At 41.4% G+C, this 16,149-nt stretch overlaps 1 protein-coding gene across 4 annotated transcripts in view; it reads right to left on the bottom strand.

Moving 5' to 3' along the window:
- Positions 1-16,149, bottom strand: part of LOC122645838 — a 64,858-nt gene that overhangs the window by 18,142 nt on the left and 30,567 nt on the right. For 2 of the 4 annotated variants that reach the window (XM_043839223.1, XM_043839224.1), the window contains exons 5-7: positions 15,968-16,115; positions 8,231-8,353; positions 8,015-8,102 (exon numbers count right to left, since the gene is read on the bottom strand). In XM_043839223.1, coding sequence (XP_043695158.1) covers positions 8,015-8,102; positions 8,231-8,353; positions 15,968-16,115 — 359 coding nt within the window. Of the gene's footprint in view, positions 1-1,356; positions 1,361-8,014; positions 8,103-8,230; positions 8,354-15,967; positions 16,116-16,149 lie in introns of all 4 variants that reach the window. The other 2 variants (XM_043839225.1, XM_043839226.1) reach the window with 2 other exon arrangements.

Below are 16,149 nucleotides of genomic sequence, written 5' to 3' on the forward strand. Positions count from 1 at the left end.
TTTTTTATGTTTTCTCCATGATCAATCCCTGCTCGATAGCTGCTGGACTCTACCTGCGTTTTTTAAGTCTTCAAGTTTTTTTAGAAGATCAGCCCCTACCATTATTGCAGGCTGTTCTTCCCTTATTGGAGCTTCTTCAGCACCCTTTCCAGCATCTATTCAGCATATATATCCTCCTTCATTGAAGACCTCCACTCCCAATCGATCTCCATCTTCAGGGTTTTTTCCAAAACCCTGACAATTGTCGACTTTGGGTGTGGGGCTGCTTGTTGCTGCTACACTTTGGCTCTACTTCTGCAGGGCTGATTCTACACTTACAATGACACACTCGACTGCAAATTGGGCCTTCACAGTTCAGTTTCGAAGACCTCTCTAAGATCGATATACCATCACAGGTGCTTTTTAAAACCCTGACATCCATCGATCTTGGGGGCTGCTGCTGCCTATTGGACCTATATTTCTGCAGGTTATTTTCTCCATTATACAGGGTCAATCGACTTCAGTTGCTGCTATTTACCTGCAGTTTTATCCCTCTCTTGTCCCTTTATCAATTTCCACAATTCAAGGTTTTTTCCAAAACCCTGCCAATATCGATATAAGGTTCTTCTTGTGCTGCTGGTTCTGATTTTTGGAGAGGTGATTCAGCCTTTAATTTGAGGATAGTTTTGGATTAATTTGCTTCCAGTATGGGTGATTCAATCACTTCTTCAGCCACTTCATGATGGTCACAGCAAGACAGAGTACCACAGCTTCCCACCAAATCCTATTAAACTAGATGGCTCGAATTATCTTCTATGGTCCAGATCTGCCTCTTTTGCTATTGCAGGCCGTGGTCTCACCAGTCATATTAATGGTACTTGTGTTATGCCTACTGAACAAGGGCCTACTCAGGAAAAGTGGCTTGCCAATAATGGTGTTCTGATGTCTTATCTGATAGGCTCTATGACTTCAGATTTACAACATAACTTTCTTCTTCTGGACACTGCTTCTCAGATTTGGGCTGCATGCAAGGAAACTTATGGGCAGCTTGGCAATGATGCCCAAGTATATGAAATCCGGAAGCAGGTCCTTCACATCACTCAGGGAGAACTTTCAGTGTCAAAATACTATGCTACTCTCCGCAGTCTGTGGCAACAGTTGGACCATTTCTCAGACTTTCACCCTACTACAATGGCTGATATTGCTTCCTATAAGAAGCACGTGGATAAGATCAGAGTCTATGACTTTTTGGCTGGTTTGCATGTGGAGTATGATCAGATCCGTGTTCAGGTGTTGGGCCATAAGCCTTTTCCCACACTTGAAGAATCATATGCATTAGAGTCTTCTGAGGAGAACCGGAAGGCTGCTATGTTGCACCCTCCTATTACAGACAGATCAGCTCTCAAGGCTGCTGCCCCTGCCACTCCTGCTCCTAGTGGCAATGCTTCTCTTGGTGATTCTGCTACAGGGAATGTTGTTTGTGAGCACTGTCACAAACCCTATCACATGAAAGAGAAGTGCTGGAAACTTCATGGGAAACCAGCTGATTTTGAAACAAAAAGAGCTGCCAAGACCAAGGCCCATCAGACTGAGACTATTACTGCAGCCCCTGCTACTGACCCTGGTCTATCCCAGGAGGATCTACAGGCACTCCTACGTATGCTAAGGTCTTTCGCTGCCTCTACTACATCAGCTACTACCAATTCTTCTGCTCCTTCAGGTTCACACTTTGCCCGGTCAGGTATTCCATTTGGAGGTCATTGTGCCTCTGTAGCTTCCCATCCTTGGATCATAGATTCTGGAGCTACAGAACATATGACCGGTTCCTCTAGCTTGTTCCATAAATACTCTCCCACTTCTGGGAAAGATAAGGTCAAAGTGGCTGATGATTCTCTTTCTTCCATATCTGGAAAGAGAATCATCAACTGCACTCCGTCTCTTCCCTTGACTTCTGTTTTGCACATTCCTAATTTTATTACTAACCTTCTTTCCATTAGTAGTATTACTCGTGATCTTAACTGCAAAGTCATTTTTTTTTCCTTCTCATTGTGTGTTTCAAGATCTGGAGTCTGGGAAGACGATTGGATTGGGTAAAGTGCACAGTGGGCTGTATCTGCTTGATGACGGTCGCTTCTCTCCACCACCATTACATTCTCCACTACACCAGAACTCCATGGTCTGTTCTGAACTCTACCAATGGCACTCTAGGTTAGGTCACGGGTTACCCCCCTCTAGGAATCTTAGCTCATTTATTTCTTAGTCTAGTCACCCTTCGTACTAAGGATGACTTTTTTTGTGAGGCTTGTGTTCTGGCCAAACAGACACGTTCAAATTATCCAGTTTCTAATAAAAGGAGTTCTTTTTGTTTTAATTTGGTGCATTCTAATGTTTGGGGCCCTAGTCGTAAACCTTCTATTTCTGGCCACCGATGGTTTGTTTCTTTCATTGATTGTCATTCTAGGCATACATGGGTATATCTTTTGCATACAAAAAATCAAGTTTTTTCATATTTTCAGAATTTTCATAAGATGATTCAAACTCAGTTCCAGGCTACTCTCAAAGTATTGAGAAGTGATAATGGAACCGAGTACACTGAGTCACAATTTCAAAAATATTTGGCTGACCATGGCATGCTTCATCAAACTAGTTGTGTTGATACCCCTGCCCAGAATGGTGTGGCAGAAAGGAAAAATCGCCACTTGCTAGAGATGGCCAGGGCTTTGATGTTTGCAAGGAATGTCCCATCTCAATAGTGGGGGGATGCGGTCCTCACTACCGCCTATCTCATCAATAGACTGCCCTCTAGGGTTCTTAACTCTCGTAGCCCCTCTGATGTTTTAACGGGAAATTCCTCCTTTATTATGCCACCCAAGGTCTTTGGTTGTGTGTGTTATGCTAGGGATACTAGATCTCCTGGCAAACTAGAACCTCGGGGACTTCGTTGTATTTTCTTAGGTTATTCTCCGACCCAGAAAGGTTACAAGTGTTACCATCCCCCTTCCCGCCGGACCATGGTTAGTATGGATGTTATTTTCCATGAGTCCCTTTCTAACTATTCTTCGCCACCTCTTCAGGAGGAGAGTTCTAGTAAAGATGTGCCTTTTGAGACTCCTCTGTCAGAGGTTCCTCAGGCTGCTGTCCAGCCTACTTTATCACCACCCACGGTTGCTGTCCAACCTAATTTACCACCACCTGCCCAGCCTACTTTGGATGCCCAACTTCCTCTGGCTGTTCCTCCCTCACCTGATGGGAATCCTTTACAAGGGGAGACCATAGAAAATAGTGTTGTTAATGTTCCTATCCAGGGGGAGCTGACTCCTGTCTAGAGGACTATTGGTGAATTTCAGAAGAGAATCGACAACTCCAACATCATCACCTATACAAGGGGCAGATCCAACAGAGGGCAGCTGCAACCCACTGTAGCACCAGTACCCATCCAATTGCCGGCTCCAGACCCGGATCCTTCATCTCCTGGTAATCCCTCTCCTTCCGACCTACCTATTACTCATCGCAAAGGTACTAGGACTTGCACTTTACATCCCATATCTCGCTTTGTTTCGTATAGTTCTCTTTCTCCTTCTTTCCATGCTTTTGTATCCTCTCTTTCTTCTGTCTCTATTCCTAAAAATTGGCAGGAAGCATATACAGATGGAAAGTGGAAGGCTGCAATGTTGGAAGAAATGAGAGCACTACACAAAAATAACACGTGGGATCTTGTGGCACTTCCTCCAGGGAAAAAACCAGTGGGATGTAAATGGATTTTTGTGGTAAAACAGAAGGTTGATGGTTCAGTGGATCGGTATAAGGCACGTCTGGTTGCAAAGGGGTTTACTCAAACTTATAGAGTTGACTACCAGGAGACCTTTGCACCACTGGCAAAGCTCAACACTATCAGGGTGTTATTATCTTGTGCTGCAAATCTTGGGTGGGATCTTCAGCAGTTAGATGTAAAGAATGCCTTCCTCGCTTGAGGAGGAGGTATATATGGACATTCCACCAGGCTTCTCAGATGACAAGACTAAGGGCAAAGTTTGTAAGTTGAAACGTGCTCTATATGGGTTGAAGCAATCACCTAGGGCCTAGTTCGGCAGATTTCATAAGGCTATGATTTCAGCAGGTTATAAGCAGATCAATGTTGATCACACTTTGTACATCAGACGAGTTGGTGACAAGGTTACTCTACTCATAGTCTATGTGGATGATATCGTGGTGACTGGTAATGATAATGCTGCTATCAGGGATTTGAAGCTTCTCCTTGGCCGTGAGTTTGAGGTCAAAGATCTAAATTCTCTCAAATATTTTCTAGGGATAGAAGTTGCTCGCTCTTCAAAGGGCATCTTTCTTTCTCAAAGAAAATATGTCCTGGATCTGTTGACTGAGACAGGGCTGCTAGGTTGTCATCCTTCAGATACTCCTATGGAGGCCACTACAAAACTTAGGGAGAAAGAGGGTGAACCTGTTGACAAAGGTGGTTATCAGCGGTTAGTGGGCAAACTAATCTATCTTTCTCACACCAGACCTGACATAGCAGTTGCTGTAAGTATGGTGAGCCAATTCATGCATGATCCCTATTCCTCTCATATGGATGCAGTCCGTCGTATTTTGAGGTATTTGAAGTCTGCTCCAGGAAAGGGAATTCTCTTATCTTCCAATGGTCACCTCAAGGTTGAAGCTTATACTGATGCCGATTGGACTAGTTCTCCAAACAGAAAATCTATCTCTGGCTATTGTTCCTTTGTGGGTGGGAACCTTGTCACCTGGCATAGCAAAAAGCATAATGTTGTGGCAAGGTCCAGTGCTGAAGCCGAGTTTCGTGCGATGGCCCAAGGCATTTGTGAACTTCTATGGCTTAGAGGATTATTACAGGATATTGGTGTTGCTGTCCATCTTCCAATGATGCTTTATTGTCACAATAAAGCTGCCATTAGCATTGCTCATAACCCTGTCCAGCATGATCGCACTAAGCATGTGGAGGTTGACAGACATTTCATCAAGGAAAAGCTTAAAGCTGGCCTCATTTGTGTTCCCTTTGTGAAGTCTACTGATCAACTTGCTGATGTGTTCACTAAGGGGCTGAATAGCAAGCTGTTTCATCCTATCTTAGTCAAGTTGGGCATGCATGATATATATGCTCCAACTTGTAGGGGAGTGTTAAATATGGGCCAGAATACCGTGGGGGGTATTCTGGACTTTTTTCCTCTTTATTTATTTAGTTGTTTGTATGTGGTTTAGTCCCACATTGCTCATGTACATATGTTTATTCTTTTATTACTCTTATAAAAAAAGAGGTGCTTGGGGTGACTCAAATCATCCAAGTCTTTCCCTAATTTTAAATCTCTCTACAGGTACTTGGAAATTGGTAGATCTTCCCAAGGGGAGAGACCCAGTTAGATGTAGATGGGTCTACACAATCAAGTATCGATCTGATGGTGCAGTTGAAAGGTACAAAGCAAGGTTGGTGGCCAAGGGGTACAGTCAAGTATATGGAATTGACTCTCAAGAGACATTTGCTCCTATGGTTAAGCATAATTTTATAAGAGTTCTATTATCATTGGGGGTCAATAAAGATTGGCCATTATATCCATTAGACATGAAGAATGCCTTCCTCCATGATGACTTGGAAGAGGAAGTGTACATACAAAACTCACTAGGCTTCAAACTTCCTTTAGCTGAAGGATAAGTGTGTCTTCTCAAGAAGGCACTATATGGTCTCAAACAATCACCAAAAGCATGGTTTGAACGATTCCAGCAGGCTATTCTAAAGAAAGGATATTCCCAAAGTCAAGCTGACCACTCTCTCTTTACCAGGCAAGGTAATGGTACCATCACAACTCTTGTTGTCTATGTTGATGATATTGTAGTAACTGGAGATGACAGAGACAAATAGGCTGAAGATCTACTTGGCTCAACAGTTTAAAATCAAAGATCTGGGTCCCTTGAAGTATTTCTTGGGATTAGTATCAAGGTCCAAGAGAGGAATCAACATATGTCAACAGAATTTTGTTCTTGATTTGTTGAAAGAGACAGGCATGTTAGGCTGCAAACCGGCAAATTCCCTTATTGAGCAGAATCACAGGCTAGGAGAAGATTGTGGCCCCTCTCTTATTAATGCGGGAAAGTACCAAAGGCTAGTGGGGAAGCTTATTTATCTGTCTGACTCGCCCAGATATTTCTTATGCAGTGGGAGTGGTTAGCCAATTTATGCATGCTCTCAAGAGTGGCCACTTGGATGTTGTATATCGCATTCTTAGATACTTGAAGTCCTCTCCAGGGAAAGGACTGTTGTATGCCAGGCACAATCACTAATGTCGATTGGGCTGGATCCATCTCAGACAGAAGATCTACATCTGGTTATTGCACATTTGTGGGAGGTAACTCGATCACATGGAGAAGAAAAAACAGCCTGTTGTAACCAGATCCAGTGCAAAGGCAGAATTTAGGGCTATGGCTCATGGAGTGTGCGAACTCATATGGTTGAGACGATTGGTCCAGGAAATGGTATTTGACACTGAAGGTCCTATGTGGCTCTACTGTGATAACAACACAGCTATCAGCATTGCTCACAACCCGGTGCAACAAGACAAAACAAAGCACATCAAAGTGGATCGATACTTCATCAAGGAGAAGATAGACTCTGGCTGCATTTGCACCCCTTTCGTGAAGATTGGTGATCAACTGACGGATATCTTCACCAAAGGGCTTACTTCTCTCCAGTTTGGCACCCTATTATGCAAGCTGGGAATGCATGACATTTATTCTCCAGCTTGAAGGGGAGTGTTAGTTTATGTAATAAGGGTACTTTAGGAACTAGTCTTTTGTCTAGTTGCTTTATATTGTATTTTCTCCTTTTTTACCTTTTACCTCCCTAGGGAGGTATATGTAATATCTTTCTTGTTATCAATGGATTAATATAGATGTGGTGGAGTAAACACTCCAACAAAACACATTACCACCGAACTCTTCCCTTCTCTATTCTCTTGTCTTCTTCTTCTTCATCTTCTTCTCCTCTTTTCCGCCTCCCATCTTCTTCTCTTTCTCTTACTTACATTTACTACCTAAAATCCACCTATACAACCATCAATGCAAATAGTCTAAACCAGCAATTGACGTACCAGAAGCAGGGATATTGTAGTTGCACACTTTTTTATGGTCAAGCTCATTGGTCATTGGCAAAAGCACAATTCATTTCAACCAGATAGCCAACATCTGATCATATAAAAAAGAAGACATTTTCGCACGAGGGGAGGGGAAGACCATAGATCATCAAATTGGAAAAAAAAATAAAAAATTTGATATACGAGATCTGTTTGGAATACATGGGTAGAAGGTAAAAACACTTGTATTAGAGCTGACTTGGGAGTTGCCCCGATCAATGACAAGCTCCGAGAGAGATGTTTGGGGTGGTATGGTCATGTGGAACAGAGGCCTAGGAATGCCCCAATAAGGAGATGTGATCTGATTCCATGGAAGGAGCTAAAAGAGCTAGGGACAGGCCTAAAATGACCATAGGTGAAGTTGTGAGGAAGGACATGCATATAGTATTAGGTCTTGTACCCAATATGACCTCGGATAAAGCCTATTGGAGGAAAAGGATCCATGTAGCAGACCCCATTTAGCTGAGATTCTCCTGAATTACTGGGCTGTGCCTCTTCCCTCCTAGTTTCATCTTTCATCTTTTATCTTTCATTTTCCTTTACACTTTCCATCTTCCATTTGTCATTTTCCTGTTTTTCATTTCTCATTTCCTTTCCCATCCCTCTTTTCCTCATCTCTTCATTCCTTTTTTTTTTTGTTTAGACCTCAGTTTTCCCTACTTTGTTTTGTTTGGATCCATGTAGCCAACCCCATTAAGTTGGGATAAGGCTGAGTTTGTTGTTGTTGTACATGCAACACAACAGACAGCATGCAGATCAAAGTATTCTTATGAAGATAATTGTAATTTCATGACCGTTCTGTAGCTACAAATGAGAGGGACAACTAGCAATTTATAACCATAAGTTAGAAAAGTACAGAACTTCAGCATAATGCTGCCTACCAATAATAGAAGCACAATGCATATCGGCATAAGGTTCCTCCCCAGTAAGCAATTCCCACATGACAATCCCAAACGAGTAAACGTCGATCTACAACAAGAGGGAGAAAGAAATACAAGAAAAAAAACAAAAGCACAAAAAATTAAACACCTTACCATAGAAAGATACATGTAAAATATAATATGAAATCTTCACAACCATTCTAAGATTGACCTTACTTTTTCTGTTACCATGTTACTTTTCCCACTAAGGAGTTCAGGTGCCATCCATGGTAAAGTTCCTCGGACACCTCCTGACACTAAGGTGTGTTGTCTTACTTTCGACAAGCCCAAATCACCAATCTGGAAAGAAAAGTAAAAGTAAAAATTGATTCACTACAACATTCGTTGCAAGATATAGTAGAGTATCAATAATATCTGCAAACGAGTCACAAAAGAACCAGATAAAGAATGAACAACGCAAGAGGCCATACAGAAGAACAACTAACTCAGTTAAATGGCAAACCCACAACTGCATGACCACCCCTCCTCCGCACAAAAGAAGAAAAAAAGGGGGGGAGGTAGGGGAGGAAAATTGGACATGAGAACATGTTGAACTCAAATGATTAAGATATACTTCCTCAACAAACATAAATATTCCTATAAATATTTATAACGAACTTTATTTAACATAGACATATTCCGAAATAAACATAGTTCAAATAAGATGCAGTGACAGGAGGAATAGAAATATACACGAGAGTGTTGTAATTTGGGGTTCAAGGGTATTTATGTTATTTTGTCATATTTTATCCCTTAGGGGTATTCTTGTAATTGTTCCTATTCTGGAATATTCTCTAGTTTATTGTAAATAAAGTGGGCTGTGGACAAAGTCACAAGCCATTATTCCCCAGTTCTTCATGGTATTAGAGCGAAGATCAACATGCGGATCCGAACCCTAATGGAGAAGAAAACACTAGCAGCCCTCTCTCTCTCTCTCTCTCTCTCTCTCTCTCTCCCTCTCCTAATGCCTCCTTTTACCCGGCGCTCCTCGAGGGTTCTTTTTTGTGAATCCATGCTTGGATGAGAGATCTCCTTCTTTGAGATCTATGTTTTCTTTTTCTTGCCACTGATTTGGCTTTGCCTTTTATTGAGAGGCCTTTTGTTTGCACAAGTTTTTTTTATCTCTGACCAACAATCATGTTGGACGTGACAACTGATGAAACATCTCCAGCCACATCGAGTGATCACGGCTTTCCTACATTCCCTGTTTGTTCCATTAAATTGGATGGGAATAATTACCTGATGTGGTCTCGCTCCTGCTTTGTCTCTATAGCCTCCCGTGTTTTTTCTGGTTTTCTCAAGGGATGCTACACAGCCCTAGAAGCTGGTCCTCAAACAACTATCTGGTAATTTCTTACCTCTTAGTTCTATGCTCCCACATATTGCCCGAGGTTATGTCTTACTGGATTCCACAGCCAAGATCTGGAAGACAGCTAAGGATATGTACTCTCAAGTGGGTAACGATGCTCTTGTCTATGAACTCTAAAAAAAAGATTTATGTGACAAAGCAGAAAGAGATGGCATTACCTCAATATTTTTCTGAGTTGCGGAGTATGTGGCAAGAGTTAGATTATTATGAGGCCTTCTCTGCCACTCATGGTACTAAATCTCGTTTCGTTTTGGTGTTTCGGTCTGACCGAAATTTCCGAGATATGGTATTTTTCTGTGGGTGTAAAATGCCAAAAATGACCGAGATTTCCGAAATTTTCGAAACGAGATGACCGAAATTATCGAGATTTCCGAAATTTCCGAAACGAGATGACCAAAATTTTTGAAATATTCGAAATATTGCATTTTTCATATTGGACTTGCGTTTCATTTCAGACAGGTCGAGATACTCGAAATATTCGATATCTCGACCGAAATTTCGCGAGTTTTAGTACTATGCTGCCACTTGTACTACTGATGCTTTGAAGTTCCACAAGCGGAAGGACAAGTTTCGTGTCTATGTGTTTCTTGTAGGGCTTAATGTTGAGTTTGATCAAATTCAGGCTCGGGTTCTGGGTCGTGATCCTTTTCCTACCCTAGAGCAAGCATATGTGATGGTTCAATCTGAGGACAGCCGTCGTACTGCAATGTTACAGCCTGCTCCTCCAGATCGATCTGCCCTTTTTTCTGGTTCTGGAGGTTCTTCTTATGAAAGGACTCAACATCCCAGTGATCCCCCTGCTCCCGACAAGGGTACTATTAGGTGTGAGCAAGGTTCAATATCTCGCGATATATCGGTATCTCGGGCTGGCTGAGATATCCGAAATTTCGTCGAAATATGGTATTTTTTCTGCCATATTTTGGCAGTCCATTTCGGTGGGTTTTTGGCCATATTAAGGCCTGATATTTCATGTACACCCTTATTTAAGCTAAATAAACACATTTAAACCTTCATATTGCAAAAAAAATGAACTCAAAATGGTGTTTTGGGTTTGCACCCTTGATTGACAATATACGATCAGACCCTGATATAAAGATAGTTAAATACACATTGCATAACTGTATAAGTACTCAAAGACATAATAACAAATTGAAACAAAGTAATGAATAAAAAATAAAGTCAAATGTGGCCTTTAGTTTTCCGGATGAGGCTTCAACGTTTTCCGGCGACAATCCGTCGAAAATGAGGATGAACAATGCTTGGATGATGCTTGAAAGAGTGGAAGAAGAGGAAAAAAATGAAGGATTTGGAGCTCTATGCAGGTCTGACTTGCGAAATTTGAACTTTAAACCTATGGTCACGTGAGCCATTTAAGTTAAAAAGGAATATTTCGACGATATTTCGTGATATCTCGAAATATTGCCGATATCTCACGAAATATTGTCGAAATATTGTATTTTTCATTTCGACCAAGCATTTCGTCTCGGTAGGCTCGAGATTTTCGAAATATGCCGATATATCGGCGATATTTCGCGAAATCTTGAACCATGGGTGTGAGTACTGTGGCAAGGAGTGACATACCAAAGATTTATGTTGGAAGCTCCATCGTAGACCTGCAACTAGCAAAGGTCATGATCAAGGTCGTGGAACGGGTTCGGCTCAGGCACACCAAACCAAATCCACTGCAGCTGCCCCCATTGGAACATCTCTTTCTCCGGAGGAGTTGATGATTCAGCTCCAGCGTCTTCTTGCACTGTCCAGCTCTTCTCCATCTGGATCTGTTGCTGCTTCCCTGCCATCCATCTCTGATTCCCATTTTGCTCATAAAGGTATTTATGTCGGTGGTTCATGTGCCTACTCTGCTTCTACCCCTTGGATTATTGATTCATGGGCCATTGACCATATGACTGGTTCATCCCATTAATTTTTTAAGTACTTTCCTGGATCAGGTAAGGATAAAGTTAAAGTTGCTGAGGGCTCCCTCTCCTCCATCTCTAGGAAGGGATCCGTCAAATGCTCACCTTTACTCTCTTTATCTTTTGTTTTACATGTTCCCAATTTTTCTACTAATCTCCTTTCAATTAGTAGTCTCACTGGGGATTTAAATTGCAAAGTAACCTTTTTCCCGTCCCATTGTATTTTACAGGACTTGGTGACGGAGAAAACGATTGGCAGTGGTAAAGTGGTCAATGGCTTATACTAGCTGGATTTTGCAAACTCCTCTTCTTCAACTTTGATGACACAAGCTTCTCCTGGCAATTTCAATGTTATTCTAGCTGATTTATATAGATGGCATTACCGTTTGGGTCATCCTCCTCTTGGGACTTTGGCCAAGATTTCCAGATTTATTTACTAAATGTAACCCGAACAATTTCTTTCGTGATGCTTGCATTTTTGCAAAACAAACTCCTTTTGTTTATCCCCCTTCTGATCATATTCATTTGAAACCTCACCATTTAATTCACACTGATGTATGGGCCCTACCCTATGTGTTTCAATTATTGGGTATCGTTGGTTTGTTACATTTATTAACTACCATACTAGAGTGACTTGGGTTTACTTGTTACATCAGAAGAGTGAGGTCTTTCGTTGTTCTGTTTTCAACTTTTTCACCAAATGGTTAAGACCCAATTTGATGCCACCACACATTCTTCGGTCAGATAATGGGCAAGAATATCTAGAATAAATACTCTTTTCAAAGTTATTTGGGTGACAATGGCATTACACCAAACCAATTGTGTGGATACTCCTGCTCAAAATGGTGTGGCTGAGCAAGAATCGCCATCTATTGGAGGTTGCTTGGTTGTTGATGTACCAAATGAATGTTCCAACACCCTATTGGAGCGAGGCTGTTCTCACGGCTGCATACCTCATCAATCGGATGCCCTCTCGCGCCTTCAATTCTCGGTGCCCCTTGGAGGGGCTTACTGGTTCTGTCACTTTGATTGTCACTCCGAAAGTGTTTGACTGTGTTTGCTTTGCTCGTAACCATCACCAGCATGGTAAGCTTGATCCTCATGGACTCCGTTGAATTTTTCTTGGTTATTCGGCAACTCAGAAAGGGTACAAGTGCTATCACTCTCCATCTCGCCGCATATTTGTTTCTATGGATGTTATGTTCCATGAAAGTGAAGCCTTTTTTCCCATTGCTGCAACTCTTCATGGGGAATCCTCTTCACAGGAAGATGTGCTTTTGTAGGCTCCTATAGAGGAAGACGACGAAGTTTTGGTTCAGAGGGGAGCCCACAGTTCCCACGGTTCCTATGAAGGTGTTTGGTCGCACCAAGTAAAAAAGATAGCAAGATGGAAGCCACCACTACTACCTCTGAGCCACCTCAATCATCACCTCCTGATCCAAGTTCTCCTATTTAATCATCACCTGGTAAGTCTCCTCCTATTTCTGATCCTACAGTAAATTTTCCTATTGCACTTCGCATACCTATCAAGACTTGTACTTTACATCCTATCTCTAATGTAGTATCCTATGAATCTCTTTCCCCTTCTTTTCAAACTTTTGTTTCGTCCTTGTCCTCTATCTCTATTCCTAAGCATTGGTAGGAAGCATTAGCATATTTGAACTGGAAGGCTGCGATTATAGAAGAAATGAAAACTCTTAGAAAAAATGAGACAAGGGATCTAGTCACTCTTCCTCCGGGGAAGAAACCTGTGGGGTGCAAATGGGTGTTCACTATGAATAGATGATATGATTGATAGATATAAAGCTCAGTTGGTTGCCAAGGGCTTTACCCAGACATTTGGGATTGATTACCAGGAGACCTTAGCTCATGTGGCCAAGTTAAACATTGTTCAGGTTATTCTCTTGTGTTCAATTAACTTGGGATGGGAGCTACAACAACTGGTTGTGAAAAATGCGTTCCTTCATGGGGCACTCAAAGAGGAAGTTTACATGCATATTGAAGCGAGCTTTGTATCGGCTGAAACAGTCAACTAGAGCATGGTTTGGGCACTTTCATAAAGCAATGATATCTGTTAGCATGGTATGAGATTTCACCAAGATCTCAAAAAAACTCGGTTTCATCTCGAAACGAGATGGTAGGTGATACAGGACTTGTGTAATATCTCGGTCGAGATCTCAGTATCTCGCCGAGATCTCGCGGTATATCTCGACCTCGATTTGACTTGGTCGAAAACCAAACTATAAAAAGGCACCCTCTCAGCAAGATTTCAACCTCAACTCGAATCTCGCCTCTCTCGCTCTCTTATGAAGAAAAAACAATTGGAAGTGAGGGTTTTGGTGCTTTTTTTTGGTAAATCCCACCTCAAATGAAGATTAAAGCTTGGAGATTCAAGATTGAAGCTTCAACATCAAGAGAGGGTTTTGGTGCTTTTTTCATAGATTCATGATCAATACTTGTTTGTTGACTATGTAGTTTTTATATGTGATACCATGTCCAACGACACTCATTTCAATACTAGCTACTCTCAAATGGTAGGATTTGCTACACACTTACACTTGTATTTGTCTAATTTATGTCTCTTTCCAAGTTTCTAACAATTATTAACAAACTGTCAAGCCATCACCAAGTATGATTATGAATATCATGCCTAATGCTTAAATGGATTATGGTTTGATGTTTTTTAATTTCTAATGCTTAATTAAGTTGTTTTACACCTCTACTTTAATTATATGTGTTCTAAATATTGTGTGGAATAGCCTAGGGTAGAGGTCACCTACGCCGTAGACTACCAACCTAGGGTCTGAAGTCAAAATACCATTTTGGGTTTGAATTTGTAAAAACTAATGTTTTCATTGCATTTAGAAGGCCTAAAATAGGGTGGGCGTCAAGTTTCAGGACCTATCTTGGCCATATGGCCACCGAAATCCACCACCAAGTCAAGACGGGAAAAAATACACTTATACACCAACTCACTGAGATCTCGCTAGAACTCGATGTCGTGGCCTAGCAAAACCAGGGGCGAAACCAAGACCTAAAACCTTATCTGTTGGTTACACACAGAGTAATGTTGATCATACTCTATTCACTAAGAAGATTGGTGAGTTGATTAATATTTTCATTGTGTATGTTGATGACATTATGGTAAAAGGAAGAGAAAATGATGAGATAGCCCGGTTGAAAACTTCTTTGGGTACCTAAGTTTAAAATTAAAGATTTGGGAAAGCTTCGCTATTTTCTTGGGATTGAGGTTGCCCGATCAAATCAAGATATCTTCCTTTCTCAACGGAAGTATACACTTGATCTTCTCATTGGCAATGGAATGTTAGGGTGCAAACCGGTAGAGACACCCCTAGAGGCAAATTCTCATCTCAAGCAACAGGATGGTGAACCTATGGATAAAAGGGGTTATCAAAGATTGGTTGGGAGATTAATCTCTCTCTCTCACACTAGGCCAGATATTGCTTTCTCTGTTAGTGTGGCCAGCCAATATATGCATGATCCATACTCCAGTCATTTGGAAGCTGTTTAACGGATCTTGCGGTACCTAAAATCAGCCCCAGGTAGAGGGGTTCTTTTTTCTCCTCATGACCGTCTACACGTTGAGGCTAACACTGAAGCTGATTGGGCCAGCTCTCCTGATGATAGATGCTCCACCTTTGGGTACTGTACTTTGGTTGGTGGGATCTAGTTACTTGGCACAGCAAGAAGCAAGCAGTGGTTGCTCGGTCTAGTGCAGAGGCTGAATTTAAGGCCAAGGCCCATGGTATTTGTGAACCACTCTGGCTTCAGAGTCTTCTCAAGGATTTGTATGTCAATGTTCAGCTCCCTATGCAGCTTTTTTGTGACAGCAAATCAGCTATTAGTATTGCTCACAACCCTGTTCAGCATGATAGGATGAAGCATAATGAAATTGATCCTCATTTCATCAAACAGAAGTTGGAGCAAGGCATCATTTGTGTTCCCTTTATTACTTCCTCCGAACAACTAGTAGACATGTTTACCAAAGGATTGTCTAGCAAAGTTTTTCACCCAATTATTTCCAAGTTGGGCATGATTGACATCTATGCACCAACTTGAGGGGGAGTGTTGTAATTTGGGGTTCAAGGGTATTTTTGTTATTTTGTCTTATTTTATCCCTTAGGGGTATTCTTGTAATTGTTCCTATTCTGGATTGTTCTCTAGTTGATTATAAAGTAAGTGGACTGTGGACATAACTGTAAGTCACAAGCCATTATTCTCCAATTCTTCAGAGAGAAAAGAGAAATGTACTAAAGTTCTGTCTAAGACTCTAAAAGAGAAGACACCATTACAGTTGTGCAAAGAGAATAACAAGCTAATTGGGTAAAAAGAAGATTTATAATAAATAATTTCTCCGAAGACCAGCATTTGTTCTACATGAGCGTATGAATGTGTCTTATATACCCAAATTTTAGAAAGGTCAATGTCCATACTATGTGAGCCACGAGCTTCTTTCCTTACCAGGTTTCCACTAATGGAAACTAAATTCAAAGACTTTGATTAACACAAGTCCAACATCACTCAATATAATTCACTAATAAAACGAATAACATAACCAACAAGGCAGAAACCCCCCAAAAAGGCAAAAGTAATGATCAAGGCACTTACTTTGCACACAGGTCTTTGGGGATCTCTCATATTTACTAGCAGATTTTCACATTTCAAATCAAAATGAACAATATTCTTTCCATGCAAATACTCCATCCCAAATGCAGCATCCATAGCTATGATGAGTCTCTTACGACGATCAATCGTCCTGTTCAAAGTTACCATGAGGTCAACATAACACT

This window comes from Telopea speciosissima, chromosome 11 (genome assembly GCF_018873765.1).
Source record: "Telopea speciosissima isolate NSW1024214 ecotype Mountain lineage chromosome 11, Tspe_v1, whole genome shotgun sequence".
NCBI lineage: Eukaryota > Viridiplantae > Streptophyta > Magnoliopsida > Proteales > Proteaceae > Telopea > Telopea speciosissima.